This window comes from Balearica regulorum, chromosome 4, assembly GCF_011004875.1.
Source record: "Balearica regulorum gibbericeps isolate bBalReg1 chromosome 4, bBalReg1.pri, whole genome shotgun sequence".
Taxonomy (NCBI): Eukaryota; Metazoa; Chordata; class Aves; order Gruiformes; family Gruidae; genus Balearica; species Balearica regulorum.
Window position 1 is genome coordinate 81928494 of NC_046187.1, and position 26144 is coordinate 81954637.

The 26144-nt window shown below is 64.6% G+C and overlaps 1 protein-coding gene across 4 annotated transcripts; it reads right to left on the bottom strand.

Annotated features, from left to right (window-relative positions):
* Positions 1-1374: 1374 nt before the first annotated feature.
* On the bottom strand, positions 1375-25841 carry VAX2 (ventral anterior homeobox 2). Of its 4 annotated transcripts, none has more exons than XM_075752959.1 (5): positions 25415-25841; positions 24679-24939; positions 19109-19296; positions 3162-3200; positions 1375-2286 (listed from the first exon to the last, which is right to left on the bottom strand). In XM_075752959.1, exons 2-5 carry the CDS (start codon positions 24935-24937, stop codon positions 1801-1803), a joined length of 972 nt encoding a protein of 323 aa, XP_075609074.1. In that variant the 5' UTR covers positions 24938-24939; positions 25415-25841; the 3' UTR covers positions 1375-1800. The 4 variants fall into 4 exon arrangements, with proteins under 4 accessions (XP_075609074.1, XP_075609072.1, XP_075609075.1 ...); XM_075752957.1 differs by lacking the exon at positions 25415-25841 and adding an exon at positions 25131-25361; XM_075752960.1 differs by lacking the exons at positions 3162-3200; positions 25415-25841 and adding an exon at positions 25131-25361 and having other exon boundaries at positions 19170-19296.
* Between the last annotated feature and the right edge of the window lie 303 nt (positions 25842-26144).

Here is a 26144-nt window from a genome sequence, read left to right on the forward strand (position 1 = left end):
CAGGCTGGGGGGTTGCTCAGTGGTCGTTATTGTTATTATACACCAAAGCACAGCGGGGGGGTGCGGGGGGTGCGGGGGACGAGCCCCAGGGTAGCTCCTGGGTGCTGGGAGGGGGCTGGGGGCATCACCCCGCTCCTGCCACAGCCGTGTCCCTGCAGCGGCTGTGTCACCAGAGCGTCCTGCCACGGCGATGCCGCCGCAGCGTCCCCTGCCACGGCGATGCTCGCACCACAGAAGGGCCAGACTCTGCCCAGCGTAGCCCCCCCCTCAGCAGATGCCGGGGGGCCGTGCTGTCCCCCTCACGCAATTCCCCTCTCGTTTTTTGCCACCGGCAGGGCTCCGAGCCCACCATCAACCCTACGGAGCTCATTGCCCCCCCCCAACATCCCCAAGCCATGCCCTGCCTGAGAACAGCCCCCAGCACCGCACACCTGAGGCCGAATCCTGCCCCGCGGGAAGCCATCGGCACCCTCTGGGATCGGGGTGTCAAGGGCGGGGGCAGCAGCTGAGGCTGCCCCAGAGTCAGGGCAGAGCCCCTGCCTTCGCAGGCAGTGGGGGCTCAGCACCCCCCAGGGCTAGACCAGGCGCTGGGAGCAAGGCAGGGGGTGCTCAGGATGGGGCTCACTGCAGGACAGGGCTGGGGGTGCTTTGGGGTACCACAAAGAGCCGCCGCGGCCTGACCCGACCCAGAGGGGCAGACCCCAGTGTCACGACTGCCCACGTGTCCGCATCCCCCTCGGAGGGGTTTCCGTGCCGGGGGCAGGACAGTGGCCTGGCTGCATCCCACCACAGCCCCCCCAGGGCGGTCGGAGGCTCCTCCAGCAGCCCCGGGGGTGCGTCGGGGTGGGACAGCACCAAAACAGGCTCTGGGGCGGTGGTTTGGCTCTACACGAGCAGGCACGGAGGAGCCTGGCGATGTCCCGTGAGTCAGGGCAGCCGCTTGCTCCTGCGCGCAGGGACCACTGGTGTGGGGGGGCTGGAGACATCGCCGGCACCATCGGTCCCCCCAGAGTTCCCCCCTCCCCGGCCCCGGGCGGGGGCTCCGGCAGGACAAACATCCCATGGGGGCAGTGCTCCCCACCGGCGGAGGGGACCTGGACCCCACAGCCACCGGGATGCAGCGAGACCACCTCAGCCAGAACACAAAGCTCTTGGCAGGTGGGGAAACTGAGGCCCGACGCTTGCCCAAGGACACCACGGCCGGGCAGAGACCGAGCCCGGCGCTGTCCTGCGCTCTCCCTTTCGGGGTGCCCTCCCAACTCCCCGAGGCCTCGGCGGTGACCCCAGTGCCACGGGCCCCAGGGTGACAGTCCCGAGGGACCGGTGCTCTGCGGTTTCACCCACCAAAGGTGGTAAAAGACCAGGGGGCATCAGCAACCCCCCCAGAGCCGCTCCTCTCCCAATCCACCCAGCACAGACCACAGCATCGTCTTCCAAACCCTGAACGGGCGATACCTGGGGGGGGGACCCGGCCCCGGGCAGATCCAGCGGCATCAGCGAGGGACAGGACAGCGCCGGTGACACGGGACCCCCAGGGACCCCCTCCAAGGTGTGACCGGGTTCAGCGTCAGCCCTGGGGTGAGGATCTGCGGGGTGTCATCCACGGCTGTGTCGGTGTGTCTGGGGCGGGGGCCAGGCGTGCACGCTCACACACGTGTGCACACACTCGCACACACACCCGGGTGGGTGGTAAACGGTTTTCCACATCCCACCTGCCAAATCAAACCCCGGTGCGGGGCATGGAGGGCGTGGGGGCCGCGGGGATGGGGCGGGGGGAGACCTTTTGACACTCATTTTGATTTAAGGGCTTGGTTTCTTGCTGGGTATAGAATTGTCTTTCCTTTCCAGGCGCGTGTAAGGCTCAAAAGCAGAAGTGCCCAGTCCGTAAGTGCCCGGGAGGTCGTGCAGGCTGCCCAGGAGCGGCCCCCCAAAGCACAGCGGGGCGGCCGGCAGCCTGGGCGAGGAGGAGGAAGAGGAGGAGGCGAGAGAAGGGACCTGCAGGCTGAAGGCTCCCGGCCCCGGGGGGCTGCTCCCGCCGCCGATCCCGGGGGACGTGGTTCCCGGGGTGGCCAAGCTGGATCCGTTGCCCGTCGGACTGCTGATGGGGTTGGAGGTGGGAGAGAGGAGGCTGGGGGGGGCCGGGACGGAGAGGAGCCGGCCTTGCTCCAGCAGCCGGAGGATGTTGCAGGTGGCGAAGGACTCGGAGGTGGCGGTGGAGCGTTTCTCAGAGTCCCTGCTCTGGTCCTTCTTCTGCTTCGTGCGTCGGTTCTGGAACCAGACCTTGACCTGGGGGGGGGGGACGGGGGGGACGGGGCAGGGGGACAGAAAGGCACAGACGGAAAGAGAGCGCGGGGGGGGCCGGGGAAAGAGAGGCGAGAACCAGGAGAGAGTGAGAGATACGAGAGAGAGAGAGAGACGTATTAAAATAAACGCCCAAGTGAGATCCATCCCCCGCCACAGGGACTGCGGAGAAGTTGCTCCTGCCTGCCGCTGCCAGGGAAATGGCAGGTTCTGCAGGTGCCAGGAGGGAGCGGGACGGGAGCCCGGGATGGGAGCCCTGGGACAGGAGCCCTGGGACGGGAGCCCGGGCATGGGAGCCCTGGGATGGGAGCCCTGGGATGGGAGCCCTGGGATGGGAGCCCTGGGACGGAGCCCTGGCATGGGAGCCCTGGGATGGGAGCCCTGGGATGGGAGCCTGGGCATGGGAGCCCTGGGATGGAGCCCTGGGATGGAGCCCAGAGCCAGAAGCCCGGGGCTGAGCCACCCTGCCGCTGTGCTGGCTCTCCCGGGGGAGCTGAGCTACGGGGTGTGCTGGGTTCTCCTCTGCAATGGTCATCAAACCCAAGTTTGTGTCCCCACCTGCAAACCCTTCCCTCGCCGACCAAGACGCGAGGCAGTGCGGAGGGTCCCTGGCTTGGCTGCAGTGCAGGGGAACGCGTTAGGGGACAGGATGGCTTCTGGTGGCCGTGGATCTCTGGGCACAGACCCGCTTCTGTGCCCAAACCCAGCAGGGGACATCCCCATCCTCTGGCCAAAGTCAGGAGTGGGTCAGGCTGAGGCCCCATGGGACCCCCCTGCCCCGGACTTGCCCGGTGGGACGTGGTCCCCGGTCCCCAGCCCGCAGCTGCCGTCCCCCTGCGGCCGCCCCCGCACCCCCTAACCTCTCCCCTGGGAGGGCAGCCCCCTGTTTCCGTCCCTCCCTGGCAGAGCAGAGGGGTAGGAGAGGCAGAGAGAGAGACAGAGAGAGGCGTGAGGGACAGACAGATGGATGGAGATGGAGGTGAGGGAAGGAGACGGATGGGAAGACACTCGGATTAGAGCGTGGCGGACGGGAGTGGACGAGTCGGGCGCTGGCCAGGACCCCGGGGATAAACCCCCGCACATCAGCACAGGCTTCGTCCCGGTCCGCTCTGGGGCCAGCGGGTCTCAAACTCATCCGAGTCATCGGAAACTCATCGGGGCAGGACAGTCGCTCACTGACACGGCCCTCCCGGCACAATAGACCCACAGTACAGAGCTAATGGAGCGTGGGGGTGGAGGACGTCTCAGCCCCCCCGGCCCCTTTCCGGGGACATAATAGCGGAGACGACGTCTGGGCGAAGCTGGCCGGAGGCTGGGGATGCTCAGGGAGGAGCGGTGGGAGGACACCAGGACCATGGGGCCGAGCTAAGATCCCACAGCCAAAACCTCCTGGGACCACGGGCCGCTGCCAGCCCACGTCCTGCCCCCCCTTACCCGCGGGGTCCCATGTGGAAGTTCTCGAGGACGTTCCCTGCCCGTGCACACCTCGGTCTCGCACAGGGACCCTCATGGCCACCGGGACCGCTGGGCCCAGGTCACAGCCCAGCCGCGTGCTCTGGGCTGACGTCCCCTCCCCTTGTCCCCATCGGTCCCTCCGTGCCAGCGAGCAGGACGGGTTTGGGCAGGGCTGCGTGCTCCCACAGTCCTGCGTCCCGGGGTACGGCAACCTGACGCAGAATTAGCAGCCCACCAGCTTTTCTGGTGGGGACCTCCCAGAGCTGCAAACTCTGGGGAGCACCGAGCCCCCCGGCACAGGCGGCGGGGCCCAGTGGGACTCCTGCAGCCCCCCAGTCCCGCGTCATTACTGACACCTTAACGAAGGTCTGCTGTAAGTCCATACAGAAACACAGACCCCCAGCGCTCTCCGCTCGAAGTATCCCCCAGCCAGCCAACTCTGCGGGAGCAAGAGCTCCAGAACCCCCGTCAGCAGGATTACATCCCTGAGGATGGGCACCAAGTGCGCAGGAGCTGCCCGCGTTTTCCCAGCCCAGCCGGGTGCGCAGCGGGAGGCGGCAGCGGGCTGCTCGTCTCCTGGGCAGGGAGGGCGCACCAGCACCCACCAGCACCCACCAGCACCCACCAGCACCCACCCAGCACCCGACACCACCGCCCGCAGACCGTGCTCAGCATCTCCTGACCTGCTGTGCCACAGAGGATGGAGACCGAGGGATGTGCCGGAGCTCATCCTCTCGGCTGAGGACCATCCTCCATCCCTGAGCCCCAAACCTGGGTGCTCCAGAGCCCCGCAGCCGCAAGCCCAACCCGAACCCTGATTCCTTCAGCCCAGCGTCCACCTGAGCCCGCTGCGGAGGCTCCAGGGCTGGGAACCCACCAGCAGCTGCCCCCCCCCGCACCCTCCTGGTTTGAGTGCATCCCCTCCAGGCACCCCGAGGTGCTGATGGGTCTCAGAGACCCTCCCCAGCTGCACACGGATTGCAGTGCAAAGGGAAACTGAGGCACGGACAGCCCCTGCAAAGCGCTCTGCACTGCAAAGCACTCTGAATCGGGGCTCCTAACATGGCAGGAAGAGGCTGCAGGACACAGAATCACAGAATCACAGAATCACAGAATAGTTTGGGTTGGAAGGGACCTTTAAAGGTCATCTAGTCCACCCCCCTGCCATGGGCAGGGACACCCTCCACTAGCCCAGGTTGCCCAAAGCCCCATCCAACCTGGCCTTGACCACTGCCAGGGAGCCAGGGGCAGCCACAGCTTCTCTGGGCACCCTGGGCCAGGGCCTCAGCACCCTCACAGGGAAGGATTGCTGCCTCAGATCTACTCCGATATCAGGCTGAGCAGCCCAGGCAGGGTGTCGCTCCGTCGGTTACCATTCCTACTGACTTTGGAGCAAGCGACCTGAGCAGAGCACAGGCTCATCACCGCACGTCAGAGGAGGACAAGCACAGGCACGGGAGCAAGGACCGAGCCCCCGGGGATGAGGCAGGTGCAGCAGGCTCCCGCTCCGCAGCGTGGCAGCTGGTGCAGCCAAGGGGACCGGCCATCGGGAGTCAGGGCTTCTCCTAACACAAGGAGCAGGAGGTATCAGGTGCCGTCACCCGGTAGCGGCTGGAAACCTGAGCAGACGGTGTTAGTCCCTGCCACAGGGCGCCCTGGATGCCAAAACGCAAGTGGGCTGACAAGGAGACTCAAAGAAACTGTGGGGGAACAGAGCCATCGAGATTTAACATGACCATCTGGGTACCTCCTCGTGATGAGCGCTTCCTATGATGCTGGAAAGACATGGCAAGGACGGGACCACTTTTCACCCCACATACTGCCTTCTCTACTCTTCCACCCCTGGCCACCAGTAGAGACAGGCTCCGCAGGCCTGCTGTCCCCTCAGGCCAGCTCTTATCTTCTGGCTGTGGTCTACAGGTTGTGAAAAACAAGCACAGCTCAGCAACAGCAAAGGGCCCTTGGCCCTTCCAGGGAAGCTCCTTTCTCCTGGGCGTTTTGGCTTTTGGTCTGTGCTGGGTCTGCGCTGCTGCTTCTCCTGGGAGCTCCTGGTCAGCCGGGAAGGAACTCTCCAGGGGCAGCAGTCATCTGTTCGGGTACGCAATTAATAGCAATCTGGATGGGCAAGTCCAATAAAGAGATGGATATAAAGTGATGGGCATGAATTTCTGGTGCTGACCCCCAGTTCCACACCCCTGGGGACGTGAGGGGAAATGCTGAAGGACAGGAGGGAGAAAGGGTAGAGGTGACACCGGTCTCAAATGTCCTGACACGGGGTTCAGCTGGGGAAGGGTGACAATATGATCCTCAAACCCCATTGGGTACCTCCTCCCCAGCGCTGCTCCCCACCGAGCCCCTTCCCAGCCGGAATATCCTCCGCTCTCGCTCCTCCTTTGCTAGGGCAGGCTGATGCCATCAGTGATGATTGCACCTCCATTACAGCTATAGAGAGAAACTTTCTGTAGCCCGCCCTGCCTTCATCCTAGGTCGGATCCTCCTGCAGAACGTTCTCCCATCCTCGACCCACCTCTGTGGTTCCTCTCTGCACCCATCACCCTTGAACACCGTGACCCAAGCTGAACGTGCTATGCTAAATACGGTTTCCTCGTGCCTCGTAGACTGACACGAGCTCTTCCCCATCTGCACTGGTGACATATCAGATGAGCAGGATCACATTTGCCTTTGTGGCTAAAGCTCATACACAGCTTGTCATTAATTAGTAGATCCATGTCCTTTTCATCCTCCATTATGATCAAGCCCTGAGTTCCTATCACTGGAGATGTAAATAAGCTCAGCCAGACACAGTCCTTGACAAGTCCATGAGTAATTTCCCTCCAGCCTTGATCCTTCGTCTTTCCGCAGCATCCTCCACCATCTCCCCTCGATTACAGTTTCTCCTCCGCACTGCAAGTTCTCCAGTCAGCTTTTGCTCCGGCTCCATTCATCGCTCCCCATCAGCCACCACAGTGCTTAGCCAAAGTCCGCTTTGATGAGATCGGCTTCGTTTCCTTCTCTAAAAGAGCAGCTTTCTTCCTCATCCAAGTGACTGGGTGAACTGGTGCGTGCTTGTGATGTGGCGATGGCACCCCTCCTGGTCTGGCCTGGAGGAAGGGCAGGGAGGACCAGGCTGGCACATCCCTGGTGGGCACCACATCTCCAGCACCTATGGAGGAGGCAACGTAGCCCCGTCTGCAACGGTTTGTTCCTCGGTCACCGACCAGCGAGCTACGGTACTAACTGAAGGGCTGTGGGAGGAAACTCGTCACCTCCAGCTCTCCTGCCAGGCTGGGGGGGCGAAGAAAGTGAGACCAAGGACACCCTTTCCCTAGGAATGGAGAGAGCGGCCAGTCTGCAGGTGTGCCACTCCGGGGGACGGCCAGGACAGCCGGCTGGGGAGGGCACGGGAAGGGGGGAGAAGCCCCAGGAAGAGCCCACGGCTCCTGCGGCTGGCAGTGCCCTGCCTGGGGCTGCGGGGTCCAGGACCACACGTGGTGGGCTGGTCAGGTCAAGCCTGGATGCAGACAAATAGATGACAGCAGGCACTGGGATGGGACTGAAGAGCAGGACGTGAGAGGTCACACGTGCACCAGGAAAGGAAGGTGACTCTCAGACGACGGGGAGGAGGGAGGCCGCGGAGAGGAGATGGCTCTGAAAGCCCTAGGAGACACGGCAGGCAAGAAACCTGGCAAGAGCTCGCAGTACGGTGCTGAAGGTATGATGATAAGCATGATCTGCAGATCTATCAGTCTATACGAGTGTTTGGAGGAGTCCTGGTGCTGGATATTCAATTCCTGTGACCAGGTCTAGTGTCCATGTTTCCATGAGGGCAGTGACTGGCTGGAGGGATCTCAGGATAAAGCCCCTCGTGTTTCTGGATGTGGAAATTCTGCTTTGCTCAGTCTCTGCAGCAGGAGAGAGACTGGTAAGAGCAGGGAACATCTTGTCAGAGTGGGCAGAGGTAGGATGTGATCCCTGGGCTGAAGCAAAGCAGAGATACTACGGGTGGACCCTGCGGAGAACTGCCCACGGAGCACCGTTCCCGGGGGAACGTGCCTGAGCTGTCCGGTTAGCGCAGGAGGTTTTCCTAACAGAGATGTCCTGGATTGACTAGAGTGAGGAGGAAAATCCTACGAGCTGATCAGAAAGGACCATCTGCCTTTCGAGTCCATTTGAGCTTGGAAGCTTATGACTTCTCCAGGTCCTGCAGCAGGAAAATCTGTTCTGTCCTGGGCTGGATGTTTCCATCAAAAATTCAGGGCAGAGATCTCAGTCTATCCACCAGAACAGCCACACGTGCGCTCACCAGGGAGGGACAAGGGCCCCGTAGCTCTCTCACCAGCATCACGTTGACTCGCAGGCTTTGGGTCACGCGTGACAGACGTGGTCACGCCGTCATGCATTCCCCGCTCTGATAACACCACGAACGTATCGAGCCCTGGCCAGCACGGGATGGCTTGATGCTAACACAGCAACGTGGTGGTTCTGGAGGAGCAGAGACCCTAACCAGAGGGGAAAAAAGCATGTTCCTTCCTAGCAGACTTATCCAGGTCTAAGCCTGCCATGTTGTAGATACAAGACAAGGTCCGAAGGTACCCAGCTGGGGCACGGGCAGGTCGTTCCCACCACTGACATCAACCAGATGGGACGCTGGCACCTCTCAGCCCTCTGTTTTCTGCCCAGCCCTGCATGGAAACGTGCTGCCTAGGGATGTTTCGGTGTCTGAGTACTGAGGATGATGGGTCCCCACCTCCCCTGAGTTCTGTACGTGCTACCAGAGCACGAACTGCAAAACAACCAGCAGAAGGGGAAGGAGACCACCCCAGTACCCTAAGAGGTCTGTCCCAGACTGCCAGAGCCACCCAAAGCCTTCAGGACGCCCTACAACAGTCCTCAGCACACCATAAACCACCACCACCATCTCGCTGGTGGTCCCAGGTACACTTTTCCTGCCCCCTACGCAAGATTTTCTTTTCTCCACATCAGAGGCTGAAACTACCTACTCCTCGGAGCAAGGTCAATCCTTTTCTTGCCGGCGGAGAGGTTGGACGTGGTGTCCAACTCCCAGTGACGAGGAGTATGAAGGCTCAGTTGCATATTGGGTGGAAAAGCAGTTTGGAAGGTCTGCTGCCTGATCATTTCAGGAGATGCTTCCTAGGGCGCGGTGTGAAAACCGGCTTGGTAGCCCTCCCCACGGCACCTCGGAGACTCTCACCCCGTCGCCCTCTCCCCGTCTCTTGCGAGTCCTGCTGTCACCCAGCAGCACAGGAGAGGGCTCGACCCCCCGAGGACCTCGGGTTGCGAGTTCATCCATCACAGGCTACGTGACTCCCATCACGTTCCCACTTACAGGGAGTAAGACGAAAAGAAATCGCAACAGACAAACCCCAAACTGCCGGGAGAAGGGTCTCGGGGGGGCTGGCAGCACACTGCAGCAGCTCTGGGGCAGGGACGCAAAGGCTGAATATTTTTTTTTTTCCCTTCTTTCCCCCCAAAAAAGCTCCCCCCTGCTCACACCAAAGCTTATGCTGCCCAAACACCGAGCGAGCCCTCCAAGGAGAAAGGCAAGAAAAGTGCAGGATCGCCGCCGGGAAAGCAATATTGCAATTCCCTCCGCTCCCGAACAGCTTTCACTGCAGTGAGAGTGTCCGCGGGGCCACCGGCCGGCTCGGAAACTGCACGCCTGGGAGCGGGAAGCGGAGCCCTCAGCGAGCCTGGCAGGAGGTCCCCGCATCCCCCTGGCTGCGCTGCCTCCGGGTCCTGAGTCTGTCTGAGCCACGTTTGGTTTGGTTTGGTTTGGTTTGGTTTGGTTTGGTTTATTCTATTCTATTCTATTCTATTCTATTCTATTCTATTCTATTCTATTCTATTCTATTCTATTCTATTCTATTCTATTCTATTCTGCTTTGATTGATTTCATTTTATTTTGCTTTGTTTTGGTTTATTCTATTACTTTTTTTTTTTATTTTATATTGTCTTATTTCATTTTAAATGCACACAGCCTCCTAGTGCCTGCTCCGCAACTCAATGAGCTGCCGAGGGTCACAGAGACGTACCCACAGACATCTCCACCCGACGGGTTTTTCTCTGCATGTGGTTTCCCTCCCACGAGGAAGGATCCATCCCCCAGGAACTGGCCCCAGGAGCCCCCCGGACCCCCCGTGCTGCAGCGCGGCCTCTCCCCATCCCTCCCCAGGGGCAGGAGAGCTGCGTCTTCAGTGTCACCTGCTGTCCTCGCAAAGGGGAAGCAATTCAAAATGTCACCGAGCATCTGAACTTCTCGGGGCGCCGCTGCGGGGGCGTTCTGCAAAGGCACCGTCTGTCCATCCGTCCGTCTGTCCGCAGCGCGACGGACACGCAGGCGGCTGAGCCGCCCTCTCCCTCCGCTCCAGACCCCCGCCAGCGCGCCCCGTCCTGCGCCCAGGGGTCTACGCCGTTTAGTGCAAAGGCCGCACGCCTGCGTGCACACGCACACCCCGCTCCACGCGCACTCCTGCACACACGCGTGTGCTCACACACGCGTGCCCGTACATGCACACAGACCCCCCAAAATCGGAATATCTGCACAGGGTCACGTCTCCCTGCAGCTCCCCGGGCGCCCCGTTCCCTGGGCAGGGGCAGGGTGAGGGCAGCAGCGCAGGCAGAGCTCCGGGGAAGGGAATAAACCCGGGCAGCGGGGATGCGGCATCTCCCTGCCCGCCGGAGCACGGCGCAGCCGGTGGCATACGGCACCCGTGCCATGGCACGGTGGGAGCAGGCAGCTCCGCTCCTGGCCCCGGCAGCAGCAGGAGCAGCCGTGGGGCACCGTGTGCCGTGAGCACGGCTTTCCACGGCTACCGGCAGCGCGGTGGCACTGGGATTGAGCACACGAGGGGTTTGGTCCCTGCTGTCCTGTGCCACAAACTTTGCCTCCACCAGCCCCTTCTCGGGTGGCTGTGCCTGCCCTGCCGATGCTGGGATGCTGCTCCGATCCCTGCCCTCCATCCACCACCTCCGAGCTCCAAAACAAATTATTTCCAAGCGGTTAATCCCGACGGAGACCCCCTGCCGGCAGGCCGAGCTCCCCGTGCGCTCCGGGGCTGGAGAGGCGCAGGGTGGGAGCCCGTCACCCCACGGTGATCCAGGGATCTGCCGAGGGTTTCAGTCCCGGGCCTGCCCCGCACTGCCCCTGCTCCGCTCGTCCATCCCAGCACGCTCCCCTCCCTGCTCCGGTCCCTGCAGAGCAGGATGCGGCCACGCTGGTCAGCCCGGGACCAGACAGTGCCCTCTCCTCTCTTCGGCTCGTTTTTTATATCATCCGGCACCTAACCAATGCCGGCTTGTGGCTGAGTAGCGGTGAGACGTGGCTCCTGAGCGATCCCGGTTTGCCGGTGGGAGCCCCAAGCCCCCGCCGGTCCCAGGCAGCAGGCACGTCACGCCTGCTCATTAAACCCTGCTCACACCAGCGCACACGCACACCAGCATCCCCCACCGCCCCCGAGCCCCTGAGCCCCTCGGCCTCCCCGTGCTCAGCAGCCAAGCGGGACGGGACGGTCCTCGTTCTGCCCCGGGACACCCCTGAGCGTCGCCCCGGGCCCCGGCAGCCACGCGGGCAGGGCTGGGCGAGATATTACTGGGGTTTAGTGGGGTTTATTATTTGGCAGCCCTGCCCCGGGGCTGACCCCGGCGCCGTCACGCGTCCCACGCCGTGCGCACCTCCGGCACACCGGCCACCCGGGACTATTCATGGCCGCCGGATGAGGCCATTTTCCTCACCGGGATTAGCTCCCCGCCGCCATCAGCTGACGCCCGCCACGGTACGGGGGAAGGTGGGACCCAGCCTGCCGCACCGCCATCTCCCCACGGCACCCCGGCCGCCCTTCCTCCTACTCTTCCTCCTCCTCCCTCGGTCCCGAGCAGGACCATGGGCTCGCGGAGCCATCGAGGCCGTGGCAGGCGGAGGCTCGGAGCAGGCTCGGGCCCCCGGCGTTGCGTAAGCCGGTGGGCTCGCTGCCCAAAGCCGCCTCGGCCAGAGGTTTCATAACAGCACGGCGGCTGCACGACCCATCTGCCTCGCCACAGCCACGGCGGGAACAGGGAGCCGGCACCGAGCAGGGATGGATTCATCCCACAGCTTCCCTCTGTGCCCTGACAGCGCCTGGGGCCACCCCGGCTGCGCCACACACCCCGAACCCGCTGCCACGGCCCAGGGCAGACGTGCCTGGGGCCATGCCTCCAGCCGCACCGAGCCCCAGCCCGCGGCCAGGCAGCGTGCCGGGGATGGCCAAGGTGGGAACCGTCCCCGACCCGCTGGGACCTGGCTGTGCCCTCAGCCGCAGAGCAGCCCGGTGCTTCACCCCTGATCCCAAACTCCAGCCAGACGCACGCCCTCGGCCTGCTTTTGCTCCGTAACTCAGGGTGGTTCCTGCTCTGCAGCAGCGGAACCTCCCCGGTGCTCCCGCGCCCTTTGCGGATGGAACGGGATGAAGGAAAGAGGGGCTGGGCTCTGCGGGCAGGTCTGCCGGGGGCGAAGGGTCCCACCACCCATCCTGCTGGCCCCAGGGCGAGGTGTCCCGGGGGGAGCATCCTCCAACACCCCAAAATCGGGCAGAGACAGCCCCCATCTCCTCGGAGGTGCCGGCGAAGGCTGACGGCTGTTTTCCTCCGTTCAGCGGGGATTCAAAAAGTGCAGCCTGGGACGGATGGGACACATTGCCCGGCACCAGCCGTGTCTGTCCCGTCCCCCCCGGCAGGGACATTCCCCCTATAGCCCCGGGGCTCTGGCACCCAGTGGGATTTGCCCAGGACGGGCTGCGGCGTGGGTGTGCGGGGCGGTGTCACCCAGGGCAGAGCCTCCCCGGCCTCCCGGCCACTGGCACCCCGTTTGGGTGCTGCTCCCTCCCATTTTCCAGGCACTGGGCAAACCGGTGTGGTTTTCTCCCAGTGGAAAACAAACTGTAACTGGGGAGGTGGGAGCACCCGGCCGGAGGGTGCGGGCGGGCGGTGGGGCCGGGGTTCTGGCTCTCGTGTTCGGGGCTCCTGCCCCAGTATGGAAGCCAGATCCAAAACCATCACGGAAACCGATTTCCATCAGGAACTGTCATTCTTAGGAAACAATCTCCCTTAAGGAGGGTGCTGAGAGAGCCTTGGAGGTCGCTCTGGAAACGCCCAGCCCTCTCGTGACATTTAGGACTGAAACTTTCAATCACAAATTTCGAAATTTTTTTTTTTTTTTTTAAACCATGCAGGCATTTTCAATTGAAAATGCTTAATGATAAAAATCGCAATTAATTATTGCACATTTACTTACATTAGCCATTTTGCCTCATGCCAGCTGAGCCTGGGGAACTCTAGAGGTACCGGGATATTTGGGGTTACCTAATTTATCACAGGAGAAGGTGTCCTGCAGAAGAGGGTCCCCTTGTTCCCCTTGAGGAGAGCTCCCTGATGTGCTCTGGGAAACAAAATGCCAAAAAGGTGACATTTTGAGGAACTCGAGGGGCCGGCGGGGCTGGGGCCGGGCAGGCGGAGGGAGGCAGCGGGCTGTGCCAGCCCGGTCCTGCCGCTACGTGGTACCTGGTTATGACACAGATTTAATGCCACCAGCCCAGGACCTTGCGGGCTGCAGGGTAAACCCCACCACGTGCCCCCGTCGCGAGGAGGGGACGGGATTAGCTCATCCACGTGAGCAGGTTTACTCCACAAGCGTGTTCTGACACGGGCTGGCGTGTGGAAAGGGGACCCAGAAGCTACTGGAGATGCCCAGCTCCTTCCAGGCTGACCCTGGGCATCTCCGGCGGCCGCCTCCTGCAACGGGACCCAGGACCCCCGTCCCTTCCAGGTCAGTGGGAGCCAGATGCCCTCAGCATCGGGATCCGACCTGGGGAGCATTCAACAGAGGGTCACTCGGGCTGGCATCCCCCATGGCCACCCAGAACAGACTCGGTACCCGAGTTTTTCGGGGCAGGAACTGGCTGCAGGCTACTGCGGTTGGATGTGATGCTTTCCCCGGCTACCTCCCCCGCTGTCCCCACGTCCCCTGGGCCAGCCCTGAGCACCTCGAGGAGGTGGGACAGACCCCGTCTGGCAGAGCACACAGCACCCTTCTGCTGGGTCGGTTAGTTCAGCTCGTCCAGAAGAAAGCTCCAGGCCCAGGGGGACGGACGGGAGCACCCAGCTGGGAACGGCACTTGGGGGGTGGGAGCAGCACCCCTCAAACCGGGCTGCATTAGGATGGGGGACCCCGACCCGCAGCACAGCGCAGCTTCCCCAAGCAGAGGGGAGAAACCATTCCCCGCTGGGCAGTTACCCACGGGAGAGCGGGGAGCCTAACACCCACGGCGCGAAACAGCGACGCTACAAAAGCAGCTGGGGGGAGGCGAGACGAACCGCGGAAGATGTTAGAGACTATTTTCTGTGCACGGCGGAGTGTGAGGAGGGAGGGAGGGACGGAGGGGCAGATGGATGGATGTCTCCTCAGAAAAGAACGCACTTGGCTATGACACGTATATTTTCTCATGGTCTAGAAAAGGGATTTCCAACAAAGCTTTGGAAATTCAGCTTCCCCGTACCCCGAGGACTGCAGAGACTCCAAGGCTGAGGAGCGCGGCGGCAAGCAGACCAGCGTCACGGTCCCACCTGCCTCTCGTGCCTTGGGGAAGCCCCAGCCCACAGCTCCCATCGCCAGGCTCTGGGTGACCCTCACCCCTCCAGCCCCCAGCTCTCCTGCAGTTCTCCCCAGGAGAAGACCACTTGTGCTGGCACCGACCGTTGTTTCATTGTTCTCTCGCTGCAGGGACCGATAGTTGTTAATGACTTGAGGTGCGATTAATTTTTAACGGCATCATCTTAATTGCCAGGCTATAAATAGACCTGCCCACCCCTTCTCTGGCTCAGCTGCTTTCTCACATGTTCTGCTCCACGTCGGGGGGATCGCAGGCCCGAAAGCCCTGTGCTGCGAGCACCCTCCCCGTGCTGCGCCGGGGGATCGGGGGGATCAGGCCACCGGCGGTGACGGAGCTGTAGGACCCTCCTCTGCCAAGGCGGCCCAGGGGTTTGTCCCAAGGAAGATCTGCCAGACTGGCTGTGATGGAGCCCGTCGCAGCGAGGGGAACACCAAGGGGTCCATGGGGGTCCCACGGACCTTCCACCAGCCAGGCAGGCAAGAAGCGCAATGCTCTCCACTCTGTGCCCCACCATCCCTTTTCAAAGGGTCTTCAGATGCTACAAGGAGCCCAAGAGCTCACCAGTGCCTTCCAGGAGGTGCGTGGGTCCAAGAGCTGGCAGCAGCGCTCCTGGGCATGGCCTCCTCGACTGAGGACATCCCTGTCCCCAAAGCTCCGGCCGTTGGGAGGGGATGAGCTACCTCTCGGCAGAGGGACAAGGCTCGGAGCTGGGTGCTGCATGAACATCCCATACACCCAGCCCTGTCCTGACCTCCTGGGTGCCCGGAGGGAACCCTTGTTCGAGCGATGCCACTCCTCCGTCCTCGCTCTAACGAGGGCAGGAAGAGCCGGCAAATACGCCGGGTCACTTGAACCTGAGCCTGGCATTGAACTCCTGACCCAGAAAGCAAATCCCCCCGGCCAGCACATCCCGCCTCTCCTCCCGCCGGGGGATTTGTGGGAATTATCCTCCCGCCGCCGTCCCCCCGTGGTCCTTCTGCCTCACAGCCTCCTCTCCGCCTTGCATTTTCTATCCCTTAACGACACTAAGAAGGGGCACTTTTCCCCTAATGCCTTGGGATGTGCTGCCTGGAGAAAGCCCAACGCACGGATACCAGCTACTCTCCACTCGGAGCATGGCGACGGATTCTGGATGGGTCGTGCCGGGGTGGGCTCGGGCAGCCCCTTCACAGCTCCCCGCACCAGGGATGTGGGAGCTCGCCTGGGACGCACGTCCGCACCTCCAGGCTGCTGCTTGACAAGTTAATGAAAATATTCTACTGGCTAATTAAACTTGTTTAACACTGACTATGTCCCCGGGTTAATTAGAAAAAGCATAAATGGCATTGGGCTGGAGCCCAAGCTGCTCCCGGCGAGGCAGAACAGATACACGGCTCCCTGGAGGGAGGAGGGCAATTCCCTGGGCTGGGGAGAGCTGGGGTAGATGGAAGCACCCTCCTCATCCTCACCTGAGCGCGGGTGGCTCCAAAACTGCCCCCCCCCCCTTCCGCCGTATCCTTCGGCTTGGCTGAGCCCCTGCAGCGGGCGGGCACGGGGACAAGGTGCGGGGCAAGGCGGCGGGCAGCTCTGCGAGGAGAGGACAGGCTCATCCATGGGCACCGGCCTCTGCGGCTGCGGCTGCTCCGGGCCGGGCAGCACCGGTGGGGGCATGCGTGGCTCTGAGCATCCCCCGGCACTGCTGCTGCTGCTGCCTGCCTCGGCCTGGGCGAGCCCCCCCTGCCCTGGGTGAGCCCCCCCCTGCCCTGGGTCGGGGGCCAGAGACAAGAAAGCAGGGAGATCCCTGCTCCCCAACACGGAGGTGAGCCGTTCTGGCTGCCCTGCAAGGGACAGCGATAGCCTGCTGCCTCAAAATCTGCCAAAAAGCAGAACCAGATGCCAGGAAAGTAAAATAAGACCCTAAAAGAGGCTTTTTTTTTTTTTTTTTTTCTCCGGCAGGATTTCTCAGGGGCGCAGCCTGATCAGCGGACCCACTTACAGGGACGCTTGGCTGCAGCTCTCCAGCTGCGATGACATCGTGTCTCTTCCTATCTCATCACGCTGTTTGCACCACTCTCTCTTCGCAGAGGAGCGGAGCTGAATCATTCTTCCTCCCCCGAACATTCGCAGGCACAAAAACCCCTCCTCGGCGGCCCCTTCCCTCGTGCCCCCCGCTTTGCTCTCCCCTCCCGTGGTGCGACGCGGTGGGTTCCCATCGCACCCAGGGGTCCCTGCAGAGAGCAAAGTCCTCATCCTGAAACCAGGATATCATTCAACGAGAGGATGGAAAGGATCTGTCCCAACGTCCCAACCACCAGCACAACACAAACGGCAACCAAGAGCGAGCCACAAGATGCTGCTGGTTGGGAATCCCCCAGCAAAACTTTAGATGGAGCAATTAGACCATGAATTGCCCTAAATCCTGGGAGCTGCTCCCGGGTAACGCTGGGAGGAAAATCACCAAAAGTTCCCAAAATACCCTGGTTGTTGCAAATGCTGGATTTGTCCCTGTCTGGGCTGAGGGCCACAGAGGAGCCCCGTGGGACGGGAGTGGTGCTGGTGGCTATCCCGTCTCCAGGTCGCATCCGGAGCGGACCGGCACGCTGCGTGGAGCCGTGCAATACCCCCCAGATCCAAGGGGTCCTGTAAAACCCTGCCGTCACCCAGCTCTTGCGGCGACCCAGGAAACCTCCCAGCCATGAACGGCCAGGGACCGGGGCGAGGGGCGATGCCTGAGTGTGCAGAGAGCCTGAAACCATGACCCAAGGGGACCTGCACCCCGATAACGAGAGGAGGAAGCCGGGCACCGAGCCTGGCACTGCCATTCCCGGGCACAGCGGTGCCTGCGGAGGAAAGGGCGGCAGGGGGGAAGCCGGGAAGGTCCAAGTGGGAGTTTGCTGCAGGGAAGGAAACGCTGTGAAAAGCACAGAAAGGGATTAAAAAAGACAGAGATGAAGGAGAGAGATGGGAAAAAGAGGATGTGGGAAGGAGAAGAGAAGAGGAGAAGAGACAGCCGTGGCCTACAGGGTGTGAATTTTCTCGCTGGGCGATGAAGGCAGCAATGACGCACCAAGCAAGCACTACACAAGTGGACATTAGTCCCTACGGAGAGGCTGCGCCCTCCCGGCCCCGGGCTGCGGCAGCCGGCACCCCGCTCGGCACAGCCCTCTGCCCTGCACTGCTGCCGGCCGCACCGGCTGCCCGTCCCTTCCCGCGCCTCCCGGGGAGCCGCAGCTCTTCCCCCAGCACGGCCAAGCCCGGCCGGGTCCCTCCAGGCTCCGTGGAGGTGACGCTGGGACCGGGGCTTCAGCTGGGACCCTGGGAAGAGGGACCCCCCCGCACAGTGCCCAGCTCAGCGGGGTGCTTCGCTCCTAACCACGGCACAGCCGCACCAGCCGCCAGCGCCTCCTGGTACGTATCCCACAGACAGAAACCTCCTCCTTACCAAAAAGACCCGCTCTGCCACCAAAAGAGGCAAGAGCTGCTAATTTTAACGTGCCGAGGCTCTGCTCCCCCTGGCAGGACCGTGCAGCAGCCACAAAGCAAGTGCCAAAGCACCTTGTTCCTCAAGGGGTTTGAAAAAACTGAAATTATTTCCTGAAATTATTATTATTATTTTACAGAAACCATGTAGCTGTCTCCAAACACACCTTCCTGGCCAGAGAAGGGGCGGACTGGGCTGACGGGGTTTCTCTGTACCTCCCAGCTGTGCTGTTTTGCACTGCGATCTTCATTAATTTTATTATTATTGCTATTTCCATATAAATTTTCAAGCCGAAACCATCGCAACCCCAGCAGATGCACTTTTTGCTTAGCAGACATCCACACCAACTCCCGAGCGACGCGCAGCCTCTCCTGCCTCTGCTCGCCCAGGCTGCCCCAGCTCTCTCCGCACCGGGCAAACCTCGGCGGAGGAGAACCGGGAAAATCCCTCCCCGCCAACAAAGCTCCGGGGTGATGAGGAAGAGATGCCCAGGCCATGCCGCAGCTCGGGGGACGGTCCCCAGCGGCATCCCCACCCTGCTGGGAGCGGGACAGCAAAGCCCCGGAGGCAGCAGAGGGGGGAGCGGTGGGCTGCAGGATCCACGCAGGATCCGTCCAGCTCGTACACAGCCAAATGCCTGATCCCGACTGCACCCACGACGGCACCCGCCCCTGCTCGCCCGCCCTGCGCTGTGGGTGCTGCCGGAAGGACCTCGGGTCCCCACTGATGCCCTCCTGCTCTTCTCCCCGCTTTGCCAGACCCCCCCAGGGAAGCCGGGGGATGCTGCCCACGGGGGAGTAGCAGGGCGGCCTGGGGGGGTCCCTGCGGACCCCGCTCAGGGCTGCCCCTCGCCCCCCCCTTACCCTAAACCAACCGCTCCTTCGGCTGAAGAGGGGGGATGGAGAGCCACTGCCCGCAGCACCACGCACGCTCCCCCCCGGCTGCGCGCAGCCCAGCTCCCAACCGAAACACCGGCCAGCGCCCCTCCACCCCGGCAAGCACCGGGCCCCTCCACCCGGGTTTGGGACCCCGGGCTCGGCTCAGCCCCGGCTCCCCCAGGGTGGCTCTCGCCCACCCCAGCCCCACTTGCTGCCCGCTCTGCCTGCTCCTGCCTCCCCCCACCACCCTCGCCACGCTGTGGCCGGCACGCCTGTCCCCGAGGGGCCGCACGTGGCCACGCCACGGGGCCGCCGGGATGTCCCCGCCACGGAGGAGCCGCCACGACCCTTACCTGGGTCTCGGAGAGGTTGAGCTGCCGCGCTAGCTCCGTCCTCTCCCTGCCCACCACGTACTGGCAGCGCTGGAACTCCAGCTCCAGGCGATAGAGCTGCTCCGCCGTGAAGGACGTCCGCGTCCGCTTGGGCCGGTCCAGGTCCAGACCCTTGGGGAGCACGATCTCCCGGATCGTCCCTTTGGCATCTGGGAGGGAAGCAGGGGAGAAGGGCCATCAGGAAAAGGTCTCCAGGGAGGAGAAAAACCGGACCGGGGAGGAAAGGGATTGGGGGAACTGGTGCAAAACAGCCATTACGGGAGGGGAGGAAAAGCTGAATTAAACACCGGCCGCACCGTCAGGGCTGGTGCCCACCGGGGGGGGGGGGGGGGCGAGTGACTGGGCTCACCGGAGGAGGAACGGTGAAAATCCCCCAAACTGCGGCCGAAAGCGGCGACACCCCACAGCTGGGTTGTCCCCTCTGCCCCCAGCGCTGCCAGTTTCTAAACCTCCAGGGAACCGTAACAAGCCTTTGTGAATGGGGGGGGGTTAAAGAGATAAATAGAAACCAAAAAGTCTTCAAGGAAAACAGAGCGTTAAATCACAGAAATAATAGTTTCTGAAAGCCAGAAACAGAAAAAAGTTCTATTCCAAGAAAGAGTTCAAATTAAAGATTTTTTAATTACAGTTATATTTTGTTTTTTTATTTCTGTCCTTCCTTGGGAATACTGGGAAAAATTTATCTCTATTACAATTCCCTTCTTTCCAGAATTATTCTCCCCGAAGGAATATTTTCTTGAAAAGCAGTAGCTCCTACTTTGGCTCAATTCTCCACTAAAGGACAAGTTTTGGAAGTGCTTCACTCCCTGAGCCACTCACGGCAGCAGATTTTACCAGACTGGGACTATCGCTGCCCACGGCTGGCCGTGGGGAAACAAAAGCCCCCCCGTGGGTTTAGCTCCCACGCTAGCCCCGCACGGCCCCTTCCACGCCGTGGGATGCCGCTTGCAGCCCCTCCAAAGGAGCCACGGCTTTTACTTTCCGCTGAGAAAGGCCGAGCTCTCCCAGAAAAATCCACGGAGCCCCAAGGTGCCAGGAAGCCTGTCCCACCTCCGTGGGCTGGGACGTGCCCCGACGGGCTCCGTGTGCCAGATGCGGCACCGGGTATTAAAAACAAGCCTTGGAAATTGCCCGCCGGGTTCCCGCCAGACCCCAAACCCTTCGTGCTCCTTGTCCCTTGCTGCCAGTTCTCCTCAAGCACCAGCAACACCAGTGAAGAGCCCGGTTTGGGTGAGCCCCGGCCGCAGAGCTCCCCGTTTCTGCCCAGTGGCTTTCCCGCAGGTTACAAACCGGCCACAGAAGCCACGCTGGGCAAGCGGCCCCGGTTCCAGGCCCTGCTAGCAGGGCTGCTCGCTCCGTGCCCGGAGGGACCCGAGGTCCCCGGCAGCCCTGGCTGGAGGTAAGTTGCTTTTTCTCTTTCTGGCTGACTCAGGCATGAAAGGATTATAAAATTGCTGGGGTAGGAAGGGGGGAAATAGTGAGGAGCAGCCCGGGAGGGGGTGATGGAGCGGGCACGGGGACAGTGGAGCTGGCACGGGGAAGGCAGGAGTGGGGAGCTAGCACAGACCCGGGAGAGGGACCCCAATCCTGAAGCTGGTTTCCCACCACTACGTTGTGGTACGTGGCAGAGGCGCCATCCCGGCAGGGCCACGCTGGAGCAGGGCATGGCACCGCAGAGGGCTTGGGGTGGGCCAGGGCGGGAGAGGGTCCGGCGGGACCAGGAACGCGGGCTCTGATCGGCATCCCCAAGTCCCATGGGTGGGCACGGGGCTGTCGGAAAAGAAAGGGGCTGGAGGTGGATTGGAGGTATCTTTAGCAGGGTATCCCTGGTGGGATCGGGACGCCAGCCTGGGAATCATTTCATGAGGGAAAGAGCGTTTGCAGAGATGATGCCCAGACCACGTCCGCACTCCCGCGTCCACGCCACGGTCCCCCGACACAACAACAGCGGAGGCTGCCAGCAAGGAGCAGCTAACAGAGACGCTCATGCTTTCCAGCCGCAGCTGCAATATCTGCCCCTCCACCCTCGCCGCTCCGTACGGCGCTGCCGGCATTATTACGGGTATTATTTATTGTTGTTTCCCCCTGGCAGCTGGGGAGCGGGGCGGGGGGAGCGGGCTGGGCGCAGCACCGGAGGGAAAGGGGCACAGCCCGTGGTGCCAGCTCGGCAGGGGAGAGGAAAAACCCCTCGCCCCAGCGCCTCGCCCCAGCCGCCATGGTGCAGGCAGGTCGCAGCCCTATTCCATGCCGCAGACCTTCCCCGCCGCCCCTCTCTGTGGGTTTTGGGGGGTCTACAGCCATCCCCCCATGCCAGGAAGGGCACACCACCATCCTGCACCAGGAACCCGCTCCTGAGAGCCTTCCCCCAGCTGGATCCCAGACCCCCAACCCCCGCCAGGTCCTGCCGCAGCTTCCCCAGGGTTTGTCAACAGCCCTTGGCCTCCCCGGTGGGGCCGGTGACAGGTTCTGCTCTTGGGGACCGGGCTACACCCGATGGCAGCACATCCAGGACAAGGTCTGGGACTGAAATCCGCGGAAAGAGGTCTGGTGCCAAGAGGATCAATCTCTCCTCTGCCTTAGCAGCTCAATATGAGGAGGCAGGACAGGCAGACCCGGCCGGGGGGGGGGCAAGAGGGAAGGAGAGCAGGCAGCAGCTTTGGGGCACCGACCCCCGAGCTGGTAAACAGCGATTTTACAGCCCGTGCGCGCTGCGGCGCAGCACAGCAGGCCAGCAGGGACACATCCTGCACACCAACACACGCAGCAGAGCAAGGCACGCACCGATGGCCCCGTACGCCCAGGGACACACCGCGCACACCCGTGTGCATGAGGGACCCCTCTCCCCTGCACAGGGACACACCGCGCACACCCCTGTATATGGGGTCTCTGCACCGACGTGGCTGCCAGGACGTTTCTGGGGCGCACACCCGCCTGCCAGCCCCAAACACGTACACCCATCCCTCCCCACGCCGGAGGCTGCTGTGGCCACGGTGGCACACACCCCCCGGGGCACACTTGGGGGGCACAGGGGTCCGCAGCCCTTCTCAGCACACCCCGAACAGCACCGCCGTCCCTCAGAGCTCCCTGCATCCACGTTCTCCCCCGGGCACGGCGCCGGGGCAGCCCCGGGAGGTGACCCCCGGGGATCTGCCCCCCCCCTTTTTCCAGCCGCCCCTGCAGCCCCCACGGTGCAGCGGGTCCGGCCCCGCGCAGCCCGGCTCCTCTGCCCGCCGCCGGCGAGTCCTTGTGCCGTTAAGCCCCGCTAAGGACCGGCCCGCCGCCGGCCTGCAACCCCGCCGGTCCTGCCGCCTCGACGGGACGGGGACGGCCGGGCGGGCAGGGCCGCCCCCGTGGGCACAGCCGTCCCGTCGCGGCGGCTGGAGGCTCCGTCCCGCACGGGCCTGTCCCCGGTACCGTGCCGTACCGGCCTCCCGGCCGTCCCAGGGCGCGGAGGACCCCGCCGCTTCCCGACCGACGGCGGAGACACCCCCGAGAGCCCCGGCCCCGCCAAGCGCACCGCGGGCGGGCACCGGGGGTGCGCCGGAGGGGGGGGGAGGCGGCCCCGGGGCAGCGGCTCCGCACCGGGCAGCGCTGCGGAGGGGCCGTGGGCAGGACGGGCCGCGGGGGGCGGATGCGGCCCCTGGCCCCGGGTGGGGGGGGGGGGGGGAGAGCGGCTCCTGCGGCACCCGGCTGGTCCCGCGCCTGGGGGGGCATTACAAATATTTTAAACTATCTATATTTTTAAAATAAAAATTTAACACCCCCCCACACACACCCCTTGTGGAAAAATCAACCTGGAGGCGCTTCCCCGGCACCGGCCGGTGCTTGGCACCGACCCCTACCCCGGGAGCGGGACCCCGGCCGGGGAGGGCTGGGAGCCGGCGGGCCCGTGGCCCCGCGGACCGGGTCTCCCCACCACATCCCCCCGCTTTATGGCGGCTCCGTTCCCGTTTATTTGCGGCGTTTCTCCCCGCCACCATTTTGTCCGCGCCGTGGCGGCTGCAGCAAGATGGTGAGACCGGCGGCTCCCGGGCGAGTGTCCCCGGGGCCGGGAGATGGGGGGACCCTGCCCCGGGGGAGCGGACAGACCCCCCGCCCCGCTCCCAGCCCCGGGCCCGTCGGGGCGGCCCCGGTCGGGCCCAGAACGGGCGGAGGGGAGGCCTGACCCCCGCCTGACCCCGGCCGGGGCTGTGGCGGCCGGGCCCGGCCTCGGCGGCCACCGGGGGACCCGGGGATACCCCGGGCGAGACCCCGGGACCGGCTCCGAGCGCTGCCCGCTACCCCGCCGAGGTGCCCGGGAGGACTCGGGCTGCGACAGCCGGGCTGTCGGCGACAGGCGCCTATCGCGACAACCGGGAAAGAGGCTTCGGTGGGCGGCGGGGCCGTTTGCAAGCCGGCTGCCAACCGCGCCGCAGCCTCCGGGCGGGCCGGGACGCCCGAGCCGTGCCGTGCCAGGCCCCGCTGCTGGCGAACGGGCAGGCCCCGGCCCAGGCCCCGCAGCAAGGCAGGGAGGGCACGGCCGAGCCGGGGCCGCGGCTCCGCTCCCCGCCGCGCTGCCCGAGCGCTGGGCTAAAGCCGGGGCGAAGACCGGGCGGCCTCGGCCCTGCTCACCGAGCGGCCGCGGAGCTTCTCCGGGCTCGGGGAGCGGCGGAGTGTAGGGGGACACACGCCGAGCACCCCCGGCGCGGCCCCGGGGAGGGCCCGGGATGGAGCCGCGCTGCCGCCCCGGGAGTCCCGAGCCGGGGAGCGCTCGGCACCTGCCCGCCTGCCCCGCCGAGGCACCCCAAACTTTTGGGGTTCGCTACAACCCAGGCCGAGCTGATCCCGGCCAGCCCCGGGCCGGCGGTGGGCAGAGCGCGGGCGGCGGGGCGGGATACACCGACTCCGGGTCCCGCCGTGCCCCGAGCCCGGGCCGAGCCCGCCGCGTCCCCCCATCCCCGGGCGAGCGAGTGATATTATAAAGAGAAAAAGAAAAAAAAAAAAAAATAGCCCCCTAACTCGCCGCCGCTCCGTGACGCTTTTCTCCTGCGACAACGCTTTAAAAGCGGAGCTGATGCTCTCGCCCCTCTCCCGCTGCCCGCCCGACCCCCGGCGGGGCTCAGCCGGCCCGGGGGGTCCGTGACCCCACGGCTGCTTCCCCGGACCCCCGCTCGGCCCGCTGAGCCCGGCCCCTCGGCCGCAAACCGGGGCGGGCGCGCACGGCAAGCCCGGCTGCGCTCCCGGGAGCCGCACGGCGGAGCGGGCTGGGGGACCGGGCCCGGGCCCCGCCGGCCGGAGCGGAGCCGGGGGAAGCGGCCGCGGGGCCGGGAGGCCGGAGCTCGCAGCCGGCCAGCGCCCGGGAGCGGCCAGGGATGCGCTGGAAGCGGAGCCGGGAGGGGCGGGAGAGGGGGGGGGAAGCATCCCCCAGCCCGCTGCCACCCGGCCCCGGGGCGAGGAGCGGGGACCCGGCCGGCGGGGGCGAGCGCGGCCGGGAAGTGCCCCGGTGGGGGAAGCGGAGAGCGGGGGCCGGGCCCCGGGGCCCCTGCCCGTACCTCGCACCAGGATGCGGCGGCAGTAGTCCGCCTCGCCGGCTCCCGACGGGCTCTCGCTGTCCGGGGCGCACTCCTTGGAGGAGCCGGGGCTGACCGCCGACGTTCCCGGGATGTCCTTGAAGCCGCTGCCGCCGCCTCCGCCGCGCAGGGCGCTCTCCAGCTCCGCCCGGGTCGGCGCTTTCTCCCGGGCCCGCCCGGTGGCTGCGGGCTCGGCCAGCAGCACGGGGCTCCTGCCAGGCTCGGCCCCTCCATCGCTCATCCCTGCGGGCGCCGCGGCGGGATCAAACATCAGGAGGGAGAGAGAGAGAGACACAGAGAGGGAGAGAGGAGGCAAGAGTAGGCGGGGGGGGGGGGGGGGGGAGGGGAGCCCCCCCCACCCTCCCCAGACCCCTTCCCCTCCCCGCCCCTGCCGGCCCCCCCGCACCCCCCCGGGGCTCAGCGCCCCAGCTCACCCCCATGGCCGGGGACCGCCGGGGGCCGTCGCCCTTCCGCCTCTCCGCGGCGGAGCCGGCCCTCTCCCACCCGGGGGGCTGGCATTTAAAGCGCACCCCCCTCCTCGCTCCACCGGCCGGGGGTGGTGCCGGGGTCGGGGGCGGTGGTGAGGCGGCGGGACCCGTCGGGGCGTCCCGAGAGGGTGCGAGGGGGGGAAAAAGGACTCCGAAACTTTGACAGGAGGCTGAGCCCCCCCCTCCGCCCCAACCCTCCGCGCCCTCCCCAGCTCCACCTCCCGCGGCACCTCGCTCCGGGCAAACTTCAGGCGCTCCGGCCGCGGCCGCTGCCCTTCCATGGAGCGCCGGTCCCGGCGGGGAGGCGAGCGGCGGGGAGGCGGCGAGAGCGGGCGAGGGAACCGCCGGTGCCCGGGCTCGCCGCGCTGCGCTGGGATTCGCGTGCGGAGAAATCAATACCGGGAGATTGGGGGGGGGGGGGGGGTAGTGATGATTTTGGGGGGGGGGGGCGGAGGGGAAGGGGAGGCCGAGGGGAGGGAGATGCGGAGGAAGCAGGCGGGGGTGGGACCGGGGAAGAAGACGGGGCCCTTATTCCTCCGGCCCGGCCCTCCCCCGCGTCGCCGCCGCCGCCGCGCTCCTCTGCGCATCCCCCGGCCGCCGCCGGAGCCGGGAGCGGGCGGCCGAGCCCCCGCCGCGGCGGGGAGCGGCTCGGGGGGGGGGGGGGCGGGAGGAGGAAAGGAGCGTTTTTAAATTAACGGCCCGGCACAGACGCAATTTCCTGCTCTCCCGGTCCGTGATACCGATTGGTAAACAAAGAGCCCCTCGGCGGCCGCTGCCTGGCCCCGGGAGTGCGGGCAGCGCGGCGGCAGGGCCGGGCAGGGCCGGGGGCGGCGGTTCTGCCTCCTGCTCCCGCGGCGTGGGTGCCTTCTTCTCGGGGGGCTCACCGCGGGGACCCCCGCCTCGGCGGAGAAGGGTCCGCCGAGACGGAAACGAATAAAGAAATACCCCGGCCCGGTTCTG